We start from the raw sequence: 19726 nt of genomic DNA, 5'->3' as shown, positions 1-19726 counted from the left end.
TAGATTCGTCTCTGATCCTACTCTGTCGCTAATTTAAAAGTCTTCTTCTATCCTAGACCCTGTCAACCAGACCAAATCATGAACAAGTAAATTCACCAATGTTAAATTTGCAGACCCTGCCGTAGTTTAGTTGCTGATTGACCAGGTTTTAGAAATATTCTTAACTTAATGAACCATTACAGAAGATATTCCTAAGTATAGTGTAAACTCTTACTGTAAACAGTTTCATTGGTCTACATGTTTTGCAAAAAAAAGTTTTGGTTTTGGCTAAAAAAATACCCACTGTACGTGGTTTTATTTTATAGGCTGCAGAGAAAATCAGAAAACAAATTTATACCACACCAAGTGTGTGAATTCTAATGGGACCCACACTTCAGACTTTCATATTTGTAACACTACTGCTGTTTTAATAAGCATTTCCGGCACGCTTATCTGAGACTCAATTTTAGAACTCCAAAACTGTTCCATGCTCTGAAATGCATTAAACTGAAACTGCTGCTGTTACAAAATGAATACTCCTGAAACAATGTGGAAGGAAATGAACTGAATGACATTTTATTTTGTTGTTTTTTTATGATCCACTAAGAACTGTTGCCATTTTGAACATGGTTAGTTTACTGAAAAATTAGTAGTCTTTTTTTCTGCCTTGATTTAGTCTTACATAAACATCATACATACTTGACATACTGTAGGTGGTACATAGCCAGGGGGCTAACAATTAGAGCTATGTATATTTTTTACCTCATTCAAGAATCGCTCCATTGAATTGCTATTCAGGGTTTGTTGCGATGATTTTGACAGATCAATTAATTATTCTTTTTTTATGCCGTCCAAATTTTTAAAAGAAAACTTTGCAATTGAGTGTCATAACATAAACATGACAAAAAGTGTCATGCTTAAAATTTCGAAGTTTCCATTCTTGTAGTTCCTTGCTTATTTTTTCCAATGTTTACATTCATGCCATCAACAAAACCAGTCACTTGTTCACACGTACGTGCGATTCTGCGGCAGTGATGTAATGTTTGTTATTCTCACAATGTCAGGTTTGGAGGTTAGATAAACTCTAAGCTGACAGTTCTGCTTTCCCTGTGTCAGCTGTCAAGTTTTGCAATCCCTGACTACTGCCTTTAGGCTGCTCCTCGGGGTCATATCCTAGTCCATTCTGTGATTCCAGGGAGCCCCCCTGGTCTGCTGACCTCCAGATTCTCATATGAGATGACAGATACGCCCCTCTGGAGAACTATGTTTGAGTCAGAAATCACTCTGGGACACCAGCAGACAGCAGCTGTCACACAAGTTGGTCTACGTTGTATATAAAAGTTTCATTTGGATCAGTGAATTCTCTCAGATGTTCAAAAATGATAAACTGGGAAACTAAAAAAATATATATATTGCAAAAATCTTTTCCCAGTTTCTAACAAAAAGTATTTTATTCTTATAGTAACGATTTCAGAATATGAATTGAATATTGTAAACTAGTTTATGCTTTGAAACGGATTAGTAGGATCTCGGTTTAACTTGAAGGGTCTGACTTCTGAATGAAACAACATACTGTATATTAGTACATACAGAACAATGGAAATCTTCAAAGTTATTGTATTATAGTCATCTTTATTGCTGATTGTTATACTGTAGGTACACAAAAAATAAGCTTTACTCCTAACCAAAGGAATAGCAAGCTAGCAATCATTGTGAAGATATTTAAGACAGATTATCCAAGAGTGGACAAATGCATTCTGGACTCCCAAGATATTAGTGATCTTCAGGCTAAGTTACCTAAACAGAGTTTGAAGACAAACATCTTTGTAGCCATCACATTCTGTGCCATGTCTCTGAGTAAAACTGAACTTTTGTTTTTTAAAATTACAGCTGTTACAGTAGTCAGTGGCAGTCATAATCCAGAATTGCTGGTGACAACACCAAATCTATCTTTTGCAAGTAAGCCTTTCCTTATCCGCAAATGTTTTGATTTGTAAATAGCTTTTCAAGTTAGACGCTTCCCTGAAATAACAGAATACAGTACCAGTGCAAACTAGAACAATTGCAATAACCATCAAAGAGGCAATCTGTTAATCAATGATTACAAAAATAAGCATTCCAGCTCTATATTATGTTTTAGACAAAGTAAACCAGTTAAGGAAAGTTTGACATACAAATAAATAATCTGAATTAAATTTCACAGTGCCTTAATTTTGAGGCATTGAATTCAGAGGGGCTTTCAAGAAATGCACTGATTTGAAAACAACACAATACTTATTTTCATCTCTTTTTTCTGGTTGTCTCCATAAGCATATAGCAGTGTTTACAATTAAGGGGAGGCTATTTGGTTTGTAGTAGCTAGTTATTTTTTGTTTTAAAAGGGCTAACTGGAGGACTCTGTTGCCTTTGAATGTATGAATCACCAGTCCCTTTTCTTTTAAAAACTGAAAAGATTAACTCTTTTAGCCTGTCAGAACAGGACACTACTTTGCCAAGAAATGTATCCAACTACTCTTTTCTGGATTGATTCCAGAGCAGCACATTTTATTTGTAAAATTGACATTTTGTATTCTAAATGAAGTTTTTCCTTCCTCGATTTTAATTCTCATTTTATATCTCATTTTTCTTTTTATTACTCATCTAAATTTTCTTGAAGATGAAAAGAATGTGCCAATAGACACTTTCTTCAAGTTCAGCTTTTCCAATCTTTTATCTATAATTTCTACTCCCTGTGTTTGACAATAAATGTCTTTTGCCAGATGTTCACACAATATTGAATATTGTTTTAAAATGATTTACTTCTCTGCTCACTTGCTAATCTTCCTATTGTCGTCATCTGCAGACTTGGTGTGATATGAATTAGGTAGAGTAGTGGTTCCAGAGCTGATCCCTGTGGTACTTTACTGATTACATCACCCCAATTTGATGATGCTTCTATATACTTATTATCTACTTACCAAATACATGTTATACATTCAGGATAATACACCAGCAATTTAAGAATGATTGTTGAAATTCATTAAAAAAAAATGACCCAAATGCACTCTTTGTATCCATATTGTTGCTCGATCAACACTAACAAGTCAGTTAAGATTCTATATAAATGTTGATTGTGGAGGAAGGGTACTTGTTAGTTAGTTATCTATCTGGAAGCTATTAAAAATGTTACATTAAAATACAAAATTTTGTTTTTAACCGTCCTTGTGGAAATTCTCTGAAAACTGTTTGCCCTGCCTCCCCTGAAAGAAACTTATTTTTGTGAACTTTGAGAACTCAAAATGAACTGATAACTCCCAAGAAAAGATGCACAGAACTTCAGAGAAAAAGCAATTTTCCTTCAGCATTCATTTCTCTCAGATAAGTTTTTTTTTCTTTTTAGTCAACATAACTCATATTATAATTTTCAATATGGGAGGAACAGACTACATTTCAGAGAAGCTCTGCAAGGAGAAAGAAGGGATTTTGAATGCATGAATGCACAAACCTGTAAGCAAAAACAAGTCACTGTGATGACTGATGTCAATGGCCTCTATTGCTAAATACGTTAGTATTTGTACCTATATTCTGAAAACGGCAATAGTGAATACACTAAATATTGTATAGTTTTCACTAAAATAGTATGGTCACCTGGTTGACCCGGCAGGTGATAATACTGTTTTAAACCATTATCACCTGGCTGAGGGAAATAATCTTTGTCCAGCACTGTCACAATCCATCCCTAGAAGGATCCCAAAAATGCAGATGCAGGTTTCAGACAGAAAGCTAGGAGCAAATTGGTTGGAGTTTCACAGGATGCAGGGAGAAGGCATTCTCATGTACAGTACCAGTGTGTAGGATGGGGGCTTGAGCTTGTTTGACCGAGCACATTTGGATAAGCGATGTTTCGGACGAACTCCGACAGAAATGAAGTGAATGAAAAGCCGGTATGATGCAGGTGACGGGACCCAAGTCAATGAACAGGTGGCGGCAGTGGCAGTTGCGAGCTTGAGCACTGGAGCTCTGTGGTGGGCAGCCGAAGACACTGCGGTGTCGTGGAAGAGTAGACAGAGGTGTACAGGTGGGAAAATAGGAAGGAGCTGGTAGAGAGTTACCACTTGCTGAGGTTTGCGAGGAATGGTTGGATAAGGATGTATTCCAAGCAGAATACCCCCCAAAAGAAGCAGTTACTTCCAAAGTCTCCACCTGTGAGAGAGGCAACAAGCTGAAGGCTGACATTGTACAATCTGGACACTGGTGGGGGGGCACCCATCACCACAGCAACTAGGGCTGTTACCAAGGCTCGGGTACAAGGGGCGGCGACTGCTGTGAATGAGGAGCCCCGATCCAGTGCAGACTTAACACTGTGGGCCCACAGAGTGCAATTGGGGGGAGCACTGGGAGACAATGAAAAGGACATTTAGGGAAAAGAAAGAGACAAAAATAGGCTGGGACTGTAAGAGTAGTGGGTGGGAGTCAAAGTGTCTGTTGTTCTGGAGGTCCAGGGTGGGTTGACAACATCAGGAGAACTGGCTCTGCTCCTGTCATAGTTTTCCTTCAGGTGTTTTCCTGTGGAGAACTTGAGGTTGAAAAGCAGCTTGTTTGAGAAGAGGCCAGAAAGTGTCTCTGCTTCTAGCTTATAGGAGGTAAATGCGATATAGGAAAGGTCTTAGTAACGGCGAGTGCGAAACATGTCTGTCTTCGATGAGAAGGAAAAGTTGAACAATAGAAAAAATGCACACAGAGTTGTGCTCCTCCCTGAGCATGGGAGTATTTGCATGAAGGGAAGTGGAAACGCGACATTTGCATTTAACCTCCTCCTGAACTTCTGTCAAATAACACAATGAAGAGGGAGTGACATCTCGCAAGCTATCAGGCGCTTTTTTCAGAGAGCTCTGACAACACATGGGAAAGTACAATACTACAGTGCATGAGACCTTGCTACATGCTTTTGAACACAATATTAATTCAAAGAAATCACAGAGGATATTAAACTGCAACAGAGATTTGCTGCATTTTCAAGGGTCCCCAAAGATTGCATCACAGTAAAGACCCCCTAGTGTTCATACCCTTGATGCTTGTTCCAATAGATTTTATCATTCATACACCCGGGCAGAGTAAGAGTAGTTGGAGAAATATGAAAGGATTTATTTCTGCTGAAATGAATGATGTAAATCGGACTACTGTTGCACAGGCCAGAGGCGACTGAATATTCCTAGTAAAACTCCCTGAAAACCATACAGCTACACTGTGAACGTAACAGCACTTGCAAAGTAACGGTAAAACAAACCAGCATTTACAAATGAAGTGAAAGTAAATGAATACTAAAGGTTAGGACCTTTCACACATGCTGCTCCCTCCAGGCTTCTTGAAATTCAGAGGAACGTTCTTCGTTTTCCCCTCGATGGGCTTTGCTGTTGTCTCAAGGTGATTCAAAATTAAATTCCAACAGTAGAAACAAGTAATAACCATCCGAGTTGCTGGTGAAGTGCTGACTGATACACATCGTACTGTAGAAGGGGTGAATATCCTAACACAGAATAATTGACGCCTTACTAAATGGGAAATGTCAACCATTTTTATGTGTAGGTTAGTTGTCGTAAAACTGTCAAAAGGTTTTTCTAGAAAAAAAAAAAAGACTCCATTAGTGGATTCGTTGCAATGAGAAAAATATTATTTGATTATTGGGTTTCCGGAGGTTCAATCAGTATTTAATAAACTACAGACTCACTTTGTTCTTGCTAATTTAAATCATGCACATCTTAATGGTGTGACACAGTGTGAAAAAATGGTTGAGGTAAGATCTCTCTCCTTAATTGTAAAGTGCATTCAGATTACACAGACGATACCTTGCAGCATAGCTTCTGTGACCGAGACGGTAGCTCAGCTGGGTCTGATCTAATACATGCTGTTGTAACTGCAAGGCTGTTAGACTTTGCGATTTATTTCCAAAAAAGTATATTCTGTGTATAGGTTATATTTAGATCATATGCATCCTGATTTGAACTGTGGAGTCATGTATAATTATAGTTAATGAATAAATAAGAAATTTGGCTCTGTTCTCTCTGAACATACTGCTTTTGTAGTTTTTGCAGTAAAGACCACTCAAGAACCTAAGGGGTTGGTTTAGGCCTTTTTATACCAACAGATAGAGCCACAGCAGTGCAGATGCTTACTGTACATGTATAGAAACAACTGCTATACTCCTGCAGACAGCATCTCATCTGTAAAGCATGATGTATTCTTAATTCAAGTCTAGTGCATTTATCTGTTCTACTGCCTTGAGAGAGGATGCATTATATAATTAAAGGCTAAATATTCCTACATCCATAAAGCTCACTATCCCAAATATGATAATATGTGTATGATGTAGGAATCCATCAGTATGGGATATCAGGGCCATTAAAACAAAAGATGACACCAGCTCTTTAATCAAGTCCCCCAGGAAACGGAACAATAGCTGTTAAAGACATGAAATGCAAGCAAGTGTACACAGCACAGAGCGTATTAACAAGTGTGCAGATATTTATCAATTACAATATTAAAGCTAGACTGCCGACTTCAGCATTCTCCACACATATGGCGTTAGTATTCTGGAGCACTGCACCAGTCCGTAGCTGTAAAGCCCCTATAACCTAATGTCTTTGAAAGGAATCATTGCCTGGTTACTGCCTAGTTATCAAGTTGCCTTTCTTATTACGAGCATTCCACAATTGAAATCCAAATTATTCAAAAAATATAAATGTTTAATTCAGCATTTAATGAATAAATCAGAAATTTGGCTCTGTTCTCTCAGAACAGGCTAGTTTTGTAGTTTTATTCCACATAACATTTATCTGCCAGACTACAGATGTACGATTCTTGAGAGAATGTTTCACATCTGGATTCAATGATTGTTTAGGCCTTCGTGTTCAATTAACAGGTAACTTAATTAAAAAGAGTAAGTCATGAATGCAGGATTTAAGAGATACTTTGCTGAATAGTTTGTGTGTGAATCACACACAACAACCATTCAGTTGTTTATCAGTGTTAATGTGGTACAAAACCAAAGGTTGGATATATCAGAAATAAAGGAAAGTAATATTTGTTTTCTAAGTGGCTATTCCTTATATTAAAAGGAAACTTAGATAAAAAAGGCTCCATAATGTCCAAAACAGATTAACAAATTTATGATTTACAGTGAGAGAAATCAAAGCACTAAATTGGTGTTTTACTTGCTGCAAAGCATCATGTCAAAAGTTTTCAACATCAAAATATAAATCCAGCTCCCCTGTATGATTACATTTATCATTTTATCATTAATGTTGTGCACATAGTAAATGTGCCTAGAAAACATGAGGTTTAAGTAATATAGAATGGTCTCTTCCCCTATTGTTTGAACATGTCACTTTAACGCACATAAGTGTTATATAAGGGGAAGAAAAGAAGAGCATAAGTTGCTTCTGATGGATAATTTCTTTCTCCACCGGCCCTGACCTCTCCTTGTGCTGTTTATTTTACCAAGGCTACAAAGCTCATGCCATTGTGAAAGGTATTAATTACACCACTGGGGTTCTCAACAAATTACCTGGGGAAGCCTCAGTGAGCCGTGAAGGTTCTGTAGTTCTCTTTCTCTGACTTCTTCTTCTACCAGCATACAGATGAACCCACGCTTGCTGCACCCCTCCCTTTCTTCCTGCACTGCGTCCCTCCTGAAGAGAAATACATGCTTATAGAGCTGCGGACATGGCTGTGGCTGCCTATTGAGATCATCCTACTCTTAATCTCTAAGCACTATTAATGACTTTCATATAGCTGAAAGAACAAGAGGTTTACATTTGTAAAAGGCCTGCTCAGTACGGGTTACAATAAAGGACAGTCCATTTCACTGAGAGAAATTACTTAACTTTGTCTTATTTAACTTAGCTTTGTCTCAATCAGTCATTTAGATATCTTTGGCTAGAAATAGCCTGAGGTACTTCAGATCATGAATTGTCTGGCATTACTGCTTTGGTCTTGGGACAAAATCTTTCAATTTATGAGCTACTGGATTTTAAACTATTTTAGGCACTTAAATGACTTAATGTGTCCCAAAATATTTTGTCATCCCTCTGCCAAACTCAAGACATTTAGTTGCGGAAAACATACTTAATGGAGATGAAATGCGACGAGAAAATAAAAGATTTAGTAAATGAAAATGAAAGTGAGGGCTCTGCCTTTCCTTTCAGTGATGTGCTTTAAGTCAAAGGAAAGTTCTGTCAGGGATGAGAACAGTGACAGAGATGCTGACACTGTACAGCTGGTTCTCCCAGAGGCTGCCACTGACTGCGAGACTGCTAATATCACTGTCAAACCTTCAGAGCCGTTAGTGCTTTTTCAGGCAGAAAAAAAGAGAAAAAATCAGACGCTGCCGTTTAGAACAAATTCGCCAAAACTTTCATTGACTTAGAATCTAGTGTCCATCTCTCATTATGTGTCTAATGTATCTTTAGAAACAGGCTTTGTTACTATCCCAAACTACTAACCTAATTTTGATCAATGGCAGAATGTTTTCAAGTTGGGACTTGAGGTGTGTAATGTTTCTGGAGAATACAAGAAAAACGCACTACACTTCTATGGGAAGTGTTTATAGATGGAGACACATACAAGCCATGGGACAGCAAGGATCACTGTACACATTAGTGGAGGATAATGTAAAGACTACAATTCTTTTTCTAGTGTTCCACTAATTTTCTCACTGCCAGGCTTAGGCATCTTAGCTTCCAATATGCTTTCTTTTATCTAAATGCATTGCAGAAAACCATTTTCCTCGTAAAATGATCTCCCGACCTTGGACTGCCTGAGCTTGAAGTTTAAAGATTAGTATTTTATATGAAGCTTTGTGAATAATTCACTGGGAATAAAAATAATCATGTCCTATGCTCTCCAACAGGTTGATGTCAAGATATCTCTATTCCAATTCTATGTTGTCTGTTTTTCTTTACACTCTTCCTGAATATATAATCTTTCCATTCAGCTCTTACTATATTACTGATGTTAAAAGCCTTCATGTCATGACTGGATAAAAATATTGTTTTTACACTCCTTTGACCCTCTTACCAAAGTAACGGTGTGGCATAGTCCCTTCCTTGAATTATATCCCAGACTCTTTGCAAAATATTTTTGAGTGAAATTAATGTGGAGCTTTAGCCATACAGTAGGTTATTATGTGGGAAAAGATAGACTAACCTGATTTTCATACAGCTAACTGCCTTGCTAGGTATTGAATAGAAAAAAGATACCCCAATAAAAGATGTAGCTTTAGACTGGCCCCAAAATAAATATTCCATAATAATTCACTACTGCTATTTTTGGGTGATTTTTGCATTTATTTGTTTGAACCAGTGTAAGATTGAAATGCAACATGTTCAATAATATACCCTGCAAAATGAAAACAGTGGAGTTGGTGGTGGTGACAGGGAATTATCCTCTTAACCAGAAAACTACAATCTAGCAAAGAGCATGCAGACCAATTAGCTTAGCAAGAGGACAGAGAGCTGGGAACAGAGCGCATTAATGTATAGATGTTGTAAGGATTCAGTTTGTTCTGCGGTGAGAGTGTGGTTGGAGAAGCAGAGGAGGTAGAACACTGAAAAAAAATGTGCTCTGTCAGGGTTGTGCTTATTAGAAGAAGGGAAATTGCACCCCTTCAACCTCCTTTTTGGCTTTGCAGTAATTCTTAAAATGTCTGGTTTGAAAAACTGGTCGTTTGGATTGCTTTGTTCTGCAGATTTCCATTAACTGAAACCTGATTTTTTTTTTTTTGCTGAATTACCAGATTCACACTTTGAGGTTGCAGCATACGGTGTAGATAAATTAGTTCAGAAGAATTTCATATTACATGATAAAGCCTTGAAAGTGGCAATACTGTACATATGTAAAACACCAAGCATGGGGCGGAGCCAACAACAGACCTCATACAGAAGCTCATTCTTGTATATCTCTCAAGGCTAGATATTGCTTAAAACTCGGTTTTAGCAGCTGCAATTATTGCAGAGCTCCTTAGACAATCTCTTATGTTGTGACTCGTGACTGACCATATTTTAGTTCCCAACAGGTTCTTCCTGTCACTAGCAATATTGGAGCAAGAATAAGGGGGGGGTGGGGGGGGGGGGGATTGTAAATACACAGATTCCATACCAGCAATATTCCCAACGTGGAGTAGTGATCCTTTTCTGTGCAAGCATCACAGTTGTATTGCACATTTAAGCTCAGAAGAACATACCTGCATATACTATACATACCTTTTGCAATCAGGGGGTGATGGAGAACACAGTGTTGCACATTTAAGTGTGGTTCATCACTGCATCTTGTGGAGGGAACCCCTCCAGAGTCTTAGATGTACTGTTTTTTTCAGAATCTTTCAGAGATATCTGTACAGTCAACTGTTCAATCATCCATCCATCCATCCATCCATCAGATCCTTTAAGTAGCAGTCAATAATTTTACTTCCACTTCAAATTAACCCTTTTCTCCTTCAGGAAGGCCAGAACGGGTAAATTCCTTTGGACTGCTCCATGTCTCTCCGTTACATGAAACTAACTTGTCCCTTTTTTGCTCAGAGACATGGCATGCTTAAATCAGCTTTACCCGTTACTCCCAGTTTTCCAACAATAGTTTTATCAGCACTAATCACCTATCCTATGAGCCATAGAAGTCTTTTAGACTAAATACTGGGATATTTTATACAAGTGAATGAGCTAGAACTCATTCTGGATCTTTCCATCAATAATCATAATTCTTCAAACAAAAACCTTGCAGGTTTTTCATTCTCTCTCCTATGAAGACCTTCTCTTACAGAGAGACTGCAAGCATGTCTACTGATAAAAAAAAAGCACAAAGAGCCAACCCCCCAACCATCCCAACTAGACTCTCTACATTTCACCTGATTTCTGATCCCTGGTCTTGTCCAATTACCCACAAAGCCAATCAAATGTGCCAATCCAATCTTTTCCACCTGTGGCATTTCATTCCCACTGGATACCAATCAACCAGTTAAGCCAGGTATGTCCAATTTGCACTCCAATTTACACAAGCCCCCTGTTTGCATCATCACAGGAGGTAAGGAGGAAGACAAAAAGGAGACAATAACTTCCAATATATTCTGCCACCAAGACAGAATATTTCGATCAAACTGTTTAGTCAGTCAGTGCTGCACAAAGACTCATTAGGGATAAAAATACATTAGGGAAATAGATGAAGGAGGTTTTGTCGGGGATGAAGTCATTTTTATTTTTTTGTATTGTATTGTTTTGGGGAAAACAAAAATTATCACAAAAAAATAAACTAAATACATGTTGCCTTTTGAAAGTGCTTATGTGTGTTTAAAAAGCAGCTGTACTTAATAATATTACATCACACTTCGGACTTGCTGGCAAAATTCTGAAATATTCTCTCCCATGAGCGCAGATAACACACTGTGCCCTCAACTGTGCCTTGAGCCTGTCAAGCTGAAATCCCTTCTTGTGGGACTGTCAATGACTTTACACCTGGCTAAGCTGCTAATAAAGCAGAGCTGCCTCCATGAGGCCTTTGTTGACAGAAGTGAGGGGATTGTGAGACTTTGTGACCTGCCTACCAGCTAGTAGCAGAGTAAGCCTGGGGTATTTACCAACAGAACAGTAGAGATTTCTATTTTCAGGATTCTTTGATCCTTGGATTTGAAAATGGAGTTGAAGGAACTGCTTTTAGGTAATGAGACATGTAAAGATAAGTGAATCGGAAAATTCCAGAATAAAAAGTAAACAGTAAAAAAATACATTTGTTATACTTATTTTATATGCCCATAAAACAGTGAAATGAGAGAAAAGGGTGTAGCCGCATAAAAAGTGATACAGTATATAGAGCCAATAAGAACTGTGAAGACTGAATGTGTAGGAAGCTAACATTTAGATAGGCAATTTTTCTTTGCAAATGTTACTTTTTATTTGGTCAATACAGTATTTTTTTAGCTAAAAAGGTACAAAATCAAAGTTCAAGATCAAATGGTTCCTTTACCAAATATCATTAAGCCTATATTACTTTAAAATAATGCGTCTAACTAATTCATGTCACTTTGAAAGGAAGAATGTGCACCCAGTCACAACCATTGTGCACCATTGTGTAATTTGACACAACAGCATAGCCTGAAGGAAGAAAAAAGGGACTGATTTTGACCATTTCTATGGAAGTCATGCAAATGGTAGGTTAACCCCGGGAATCTGTGTAGAACTATGGAAAGACAAGTAACAGACAACACTGAAGCCATGAATAGATAAATCTACAAGTGTAATTATGTACACTTTAGATTTAAACCTGGAGAAAGAAAACTGTTCTTATTTTATTGATGGACTAGGGTTTTTGCGGGCTTCTAAATGGCTAAGCTGGTAGAGGCACTTGTTCAGAGCACAGGTAGATGCAGACATTGGCAACACTTACAGGATGGTCTGTGGTGTAAGTGGCCTCAGGATGGGATTGCTCAGGTATCAGCAAACAATTGCTGAAGTGCTAGCAGGGGCGACTGTTTTACTCTCAGCCCAAGGATCTCTTGCTTGCAGCCCGTGACCTTGCAGTGCTGTCAGAGCTGCATCACTCCTCCAGTCGATGTTAGTTCTACTACTACAGCACTGCAGAGTCTGAAAGAGCTGAATAGCTGACAACGCCTGTTTCTGAGGATGTACTCTTCTCCCCTTCTGTGCAAGTAAGAGGAACAAGTGAGCCGAAATGATGGACAACAGCATTTTTCAACTAGGGGAGGGATGTAAACTAAAAAAAAACTTTATCATTGCAAATGGAAATGAAAACAAAAACCTAATTGGGACCCCACCTGCCAGATGTCTGGTTTTTATTGGCAGTAAATAGCAATGTGTAGTAACTAATCAAATAAGCTGTGATCCACATGAAAATTATTAATAGGTCTTAGAGCACAGCCTTAATTATTTTTAAACTGAAATGCTGTCATACATTTTAACAGCTTTAACTTTGTTTACTGGCAAATGGCAAAAGCTATCATTTTGTAAAATTAACAAATATTTTTGTGTTACAATTTTGTTTTTAAATATAAAGCATTAGTTATTACATTCTTTAGCATATTATAGAATATTGCATTATTGTAAATCGCATGCACTTCTACCCGAGGTAATCTGTGCACTAGAAGGTGAATTGATTGCTTGAAGTTGAAAATATTTAGTGCTCATTCTGTTTGGTTAAATTTGTTCTCAGGCAGAGCAATTTTGAGAGGTAAGAATCCGGAGAGAGGAGAAAAAAGGATAAAATTAATCAAAATTTAAAAGGGAGATAAGAAGTCATGTGGGCAAGTTTGTTTCAGGGAGCAGCAGGGTTGTGCAGGTGGCACCTTGAAATCTCAGATAATGTTGCCCAAGCACGAGGCAGGGGAGGAGCAGAGACGCTTGCTGAAAACCTGACCAAAGATAAAGCATTTTCAGTGCCAGTTTATTATTGCTATCTACAACAGGCTGGTGAATCACATCAGACAGCTGGATGAGTTGACTCTTATGCCTCCAGCTGCATCGTCTTCCAGCCACATCTGACAGGGCCACCATCCTCCTCTCCTGCCCAGGGAATGTTCATCTGCGGTACAGCAGATCCTAACCCATTTGTAGCTTAGCACACCAAAAGTCTCCACAATTATGGAAATGTTTGAGAAAAGCTTTTTAAAGTTATTTTCGAAATCACCAGTGAACTGGAAAAAATGTAAATTACTGAGGCTGGTTGAGTAAATTGAATTTATTATTAAAAAAAACATAAGTGGGAAAAAGCCTTTGAAAATCTCTGGTAAAGGACTACAAGACTTCAAGTTACTGTCTGATTACTATTACTTTGGTAGTGAAGGTATCTTGATTGTTGTGATATGTTTGACTGTCTCCTAACTTCCATTTGTAATTCGATGTTTCAGGCTATAGGTAATTCCTACACATAGAAACATCAGAAACAAAGTAGTATCTCCATTTTAACTGGAGGTTTTCTAAAGTTCATTACAAACTGTGTTCCCATTAAGCTTTTTATCTTCTTGAGCATGCATATTAATACAGTACCAAGGCAGCATCTCTCTAATCACAATTCTAATTGGAAAGCATGCAATTTTAACATATACAGTACATTAGCATGCCCAAAGCACGTCTACAGCTACGAATGCATTGCAGAAGCTTGCTTTCCAATTATCCATCTCAGATTTTGATTTTATGTGTATCACAATTACTGTAAACAGGAGAGACTTGAGACCTTAGGGGAACTTGAGGCAATGTCTGACAACCTGCTAGAGCAATTTCAGCTGGTGCTTGCCAATATTGTCTCACATTACCTTTATATCTCAAGTATCCCCAGTCTTTAGTAATATATACACAGTATATAGTGTCTGCGACGAGAATACAAAAAGAAGAGGTTTTGGGGTTACTTTTTGAAATGCGGTTTTGGTAAGTGTCCAATCCAGATGTTACAGTGTAACCGACATTACTCTTCTGTCTTTCATCACAGACTTGCGACGAATGACTGCAGGCTTCATGGGCATGGCTGTGGCAATCATCCTGTTTGGCTGGATCATTGGGGTTCTTGGATGCTGCTGGGATCGTGGGCTCATGCAATATGTAGCAGGCTTGCTCTTTCTTATGGGAGGTGAGCCCTGGCTGAGGCACAGTTCTATGTATAATAATTGGTTAGAAGTAAAAACAAATTGTATCTCCTGCCAATAGAGAAAGAAATACATTAAAATGAAAAAGTTTCATGGGTCCACTTTAGATACGTTCTGTTGAAGGAGGAATTCAAAGGAACAGAGGTTATTTTTATCACCCTGAAACTGAACAGAAAAGCAACAATGGCAAAAAAAGCCCATTTTGTTTGAAAGCAAAGTAAGCTCTGCTGAGCTATTCACTTATGAGCCGAAAACTCATTTCACACTGATGCTTTTTTAAGCAATCTTAAGTTCATTTCAAATGCTGTGCTACCTGAAACTCTTTCTACTCTAAGAAATTGGTGAGTGTGAAAAGTCTCGAGGTGTTATTGCTGTTCAAATCTCAGATTATATTAGGTTCTTACACAGCACTGTTTTATTAATGTATAACCAGTGTATATCTTCCATAATACATGCTTAGAATAAAAGTATATTTAATAAAATTATATATAAGGAATTGTGAATCTATGCTTCAGGATTTTGGCTGTAATGATTCCATGAGATATTGTTTTCAGTGCATAGATGCAACAAAACTGCTTACTTTTAAGGTAATATAGGAAATGCATTTGTTAAAAACACAATTATGATCTTGTGGTTTCTCTTTTAATTGTACCAGAAACCAAAATGGACATAGGAAAGCTATTGACCAATTCTTGTTGTAAGAAACCAATATATTGCAACATACTTGAGGAACTATATGGAAGTTTAACTGTTTGGGAGATTTCACCTGACAAATATTCATCCAGTTGCTGGAAGCTGCAAAGTCTCAGAGAATTGGACTTAAATCAATATGAAAGAATGAAACCCATTACTCATACAATACATACGAATCTAGCAGAAGATGGGGAAACTGACAGTAATCGTGGGGGGAGAATCACTTTTTTTCTCTTCATTTCCACAAACAGTTACACTCTAACCTTTGCCCTGTCTGATACCTGTAAAAGGGATAAATGTATGAACAATACATTGGAATCTGCTACTAGTGCGAAGACAGATGGGAGAAAATTACACTTCGCAAACTGCTACTAACAGCACAGCCAATCTGCATAAATAGAATACTAATTATTGTCATGTTCGTGCTGCTGCCAAAAACAGGAGTTATAGCATTACAATACAAGTATATGAAAAGACTCATTTTGAAGAAAAAATGTAAATGTACAGATGATTCATCATTGTCTGAACCATTGTCTGCATGGTAAAGAAGAGATTAAAGGATCACCATAGATTTTAAAAGCATTGAACAACAGAGAGGGTGGGACAGTGGCGCAGTGATTAGCATTGTTGCCTCGCAGTGCTGGGGCCTTAGGTCCAATTCTGGCCTGGAATGCTGTCTGGGTGGAGTTTGTATGTTCTCCCCATTCTTGTGTGGTTTTCTCTGGGAGCTCCAGTTTCCTCTCACAGTCCAAAAACATACTGGCAGGTTAATTGGCTTCTGAGAAAAATGACCTTGGCGGACGTTTACATGTCTTAATTTCTTAATTTGTGTCTCTCTGCCCTGTGATGAACTGATGTCCCATTCAAGACATTGCTTTGCGCCTGTTGCTTTCTAAGATAGGCTCCAGCTCCCCCCATAACCCTGAATTGGAACTGGTTAGAAAATTAACGGATGGATAAACAACAGAAAGTGTATCCTGGTTAAACCATGTAGCTCAACCATATCTAGGTTAGTGTGTTTAGTTTCATGTAACTCCTCTTGAAAATAATTGTGTATATCTTACACGTCTTGGTGTTAGGAATCTTAAACAAAGAGTCATGTAGTCCGAATTTTGATTCAAGTATTTTACCAAAATATTACTTCAACGATTCTACAGTAAGTAAGCATGGTACACCCACAACTTGAAAAAGATACCTTTAACTTCAGTACAGATTATCATGTCATGTAATTTGCCAAACCGCTTTATACCGTACACTGTCGCGAGAAGCCAGAGCCTACCCGGCAAGAAGCAAGCGCAAGGCAGGGTCCATCGCAGGCCAAGTGCAAGCCAATCATACATGGGGACAATTTGGAGGCCACAGTAAAGGCCGAGGGGGAAAATTTGGCCCAGACACCGGGATAACTTCCTACTCTTATCGAGAAATGCCTGGGGATCTTTAATGACCACTGAGAGTCAGGACCTCGGTTTAACGTCTCATCCAAAAGACAGTGTCCCTGTCACTATACTGGGGCATTAGGACCCACACAGACCACAGGGTGGGCGCCCCCCGCTGGTCCCACTAACACCACTCCCAGCAGCAATCTTAGCTTCCTATCCAGGTACTGACCAGGCTCAACCCTGCTTAGCAGCAGTGGTAGCCAGTTGAGAGCTGCAGGGAGATATGGCTGCTGGCCAGTATAGCTTGTCATGGAATTAATTACAGAAACAGAGAAAAAGTGGGAATGCAATTCAAAGCAAAAGAATAAATATTATCTAATAAAATGTATTGATATGGCACAATGCCATTGCCTGCATGATAACTAATCTAATTGCGCCAAACCAGCACATAATAAAATAAAGGCACTGTTACAATTTTTGAATGTAAAATTTATGGAAAACACAGTGCCACCTAGGAAGGAAATCACAAATAACCAGAATATAGAAGCAAAGTTTTAGATAAAATAAAGTTTACTTATAGTAATAGGTGCAAGGTCAGCTATCTTGACTTCGATATTACGCCAAGTGCCATATGCAAGACCACAGAGAGGGGTCATGAAATGGGTACTGAATTCATTAATTGGGCTGACAATATAAATACTGCTTCTAAAAAGAAAAAGACTCAAGCTGTCCAGAGGTGGTCAGATACAGTACCTTAAGAGTAAATTCTTTTCCTTTTAAGGTGGCAATCCTGGAGAGATCATGTGAATTACCTGCATGTACAAGTGTTAGTTTTTCTTCAAAAACAGAAATAAGTAACAGATAACAAGCATCGACCTGCATGAGCATGTAACACTTGAGGTCTGATGGCTCACAGCACACGGAAACCTTTGGTAAGAAGGGGAAACAACATAAAAACAATACCAGTTAGATACAATGAGGCATTGAGCTGGATTAATACAAGAGTGCAACAAAAGTAACCATAAAGCCAGCAGACAGAAGCAGATTGTGATCCATGATGCCATTCCCTTAGGAAATGAGGAGAGATTCATCTTTCAACACAATAGTGCACATTATATCAAGCAAATAACAACTGCATAGAGAGTGTATAGTGTATAGTAAGGTATTACTATTACTGTACTGCTATTATCTGACAAGATTACTTTATAGTGAATATCTGGAACATAAATAGGCTATTGAAGACTCACAAATATGCACCAAGGTTCACCAAGGTTATATGGTGTTAAAAGGATGAAAGTTAAACTCAAACAATGTGGGTGCAAATACAGGATATTTGGAAAAACATCCCACTGGCCCTCAACAATAAACTCTATGAAATCAGAAAATTAAGGTGCCGTGCTCTGTTTAAAACACAGGACTCGCATGGCACAATTAATGTCCTGCAATGTTAACATCTGTCCTTGCATATTTTCTGAAATAATGAATTGTGGTTATGTCTGTGCATATTTGCTTAATATAATTTGCCCTATATACCCTCTTTGTCCTGTGTTTCCGTAATTATTTTCAACATTGATTTCCTGTTTCTGTGCTCTTTTGCAGGCACCTTTTGTATCATCTCTCTGTGCACTTGTGTAGCTGGCATCAACTTTGAGCTCTCCCGGTATCCGCGCTATCTCTATGGGCTGCCAGATGACATCAGCCATGGATATGGCTGGTCCATGTTCTGTGCCTGGGGAGGCCTGGGCCTCACCCTTATTGCTGGCTTCTTTTGCACTCTGGCCCCCTCTGTCCAGCCTCTCCCTCGTTCTACCTGCCCCAAATCCAGGCCAGAGAATGGAACTGTCTGCTAAAGTTTCACCACAGACCACACATCTCCAGCAAGGAGGCCATCTGCATCTGATTGCTTCAAGAGCCCCACATACTTCCTTTTTTGAGGGTCTCACACAGTAAAGTGAGGGAAAATTATTTCTGGTCCTTCCTGGCCACAGACAAATGTAATATTTTTTTAATAAATACAGTAGGTGGAAACAACTCTGTCCTATACTCAGCCTTGAAAATTACTCTGGAATGAGAAGGAAATACGATGAAAAACATGTTCGAAGAGACAGATTTAACAGTACGTATGTAATTAAAACTGTATAGGTAAATGAATTAATATATATGCACCTTTTTTCTTTCTTAAGCAGAGCGCTCCTTTGCTCTTCCAAAGAATGCATTGGCCGTCCAATGGGATTCTATGAAGATGAAAGAGGAATAATGGTGCAGGACAAAGTAAATTTAAGACATACTGTATTGGCACTGTCTGCTATAACATACCTCCCAGTCTATCAATGGATCCTGTTACGGTCTTCCTGTTGCCTAACTCTTGACGGGGTGAGAAAACAAAATCATGCAAGAAACATATTTGCTCAAACAGTTTCAAAGATGTTTTTATTTCCTCGTGTGATTTTGGCTCATGGGAACAAACATCACTTCAAGAGAAGACGGATACTTTAAATTAACTCCAACATTAAAAGGAGGTTCTGAAAAGGTGAACGTCTGCTGCTGACCCACAGCACTTAACACCCCTTCGCTCGCTGTCCTGCAAGGTTCAGGGTTTTGGGGGGAATTCTCCTTCATTAGTTGTGTAACACAGAACAACATGAAACGTTACTGAAAAATACCTGGGTGATTTTCAAACTGCCTTAGGCCTCCTCTCAGTGGATGAATCATCAATGTTTTTGCTGAGTACTCTCCTACACTGTGAGGGTTTGGAGTTGAACAGCCTGATAATGTACCTCTGGGCTTGTATTATATTGTAAAGAAATATTACTGAAATACGAAAATCTAAATCAAAATTCCATGTACAAAGATATTCATTTTCCACTTCAGTCCCATTCTTCCAGTTCCTGTTTGGAAAGAACATTTTTGTGCTCCTTTTTCATTTTGTATTTATTTTTCTTCACTTTTTTAATTAGTCCCGTGTGTGTGCGTGTGCGTGAGCACTAGTGCCTGGCTGTGCGACATTTTTCATGATCTTCATGTTCAAAGAAGTAACTGAGTGTGTCTGTTTTAC

General features: G+C 38.4%; 1 protein-coding gene across 1 annotated transcript in view; it reads left to right on the top strand.

Moving 5' to 3' along the window:
- tmem178bb (transmembrane protein 178Bb) overlaps positions 1–18521 on the top strand; it is a 107221-nt gene extending 88700 nt beyond the window's left edge. Inside the window, exons 3-4 of the mRNA XM_088923650.1 lie at positions 14446–14583; positions 18271–18521. Coding sequence (XP_088779776.1) covers positions 14446–14583; positions 18271–18521 — 389 coding nt within the window. The remainder of the gene's footprint in view (positions 1–14445; positions 14584–18270) is intronic.
- Positions 18522–19726: the final 1205 nt, after the last annotated feature.

This window comes from Atractosteus spatula, chromosome 8, assembly GCF_055471065.1.
Source record: "Atractosteus spatula isolate fAtrSpa1 chromosome 8, fAtrSpa1.hap1, whole genome shotgun sequence".
In the NCBI taxonomy this organism is placed as follows: domain Eukaryota; kingdom Metazoa; phylum Chordata; class Actinopteri; order Semionotiformes; family Lepisosteidae; genus Atractosteus; species Atractosteus spatula.
This window is presented reverse-complemented; position numbering and strand designations above follow the sequence as displayed.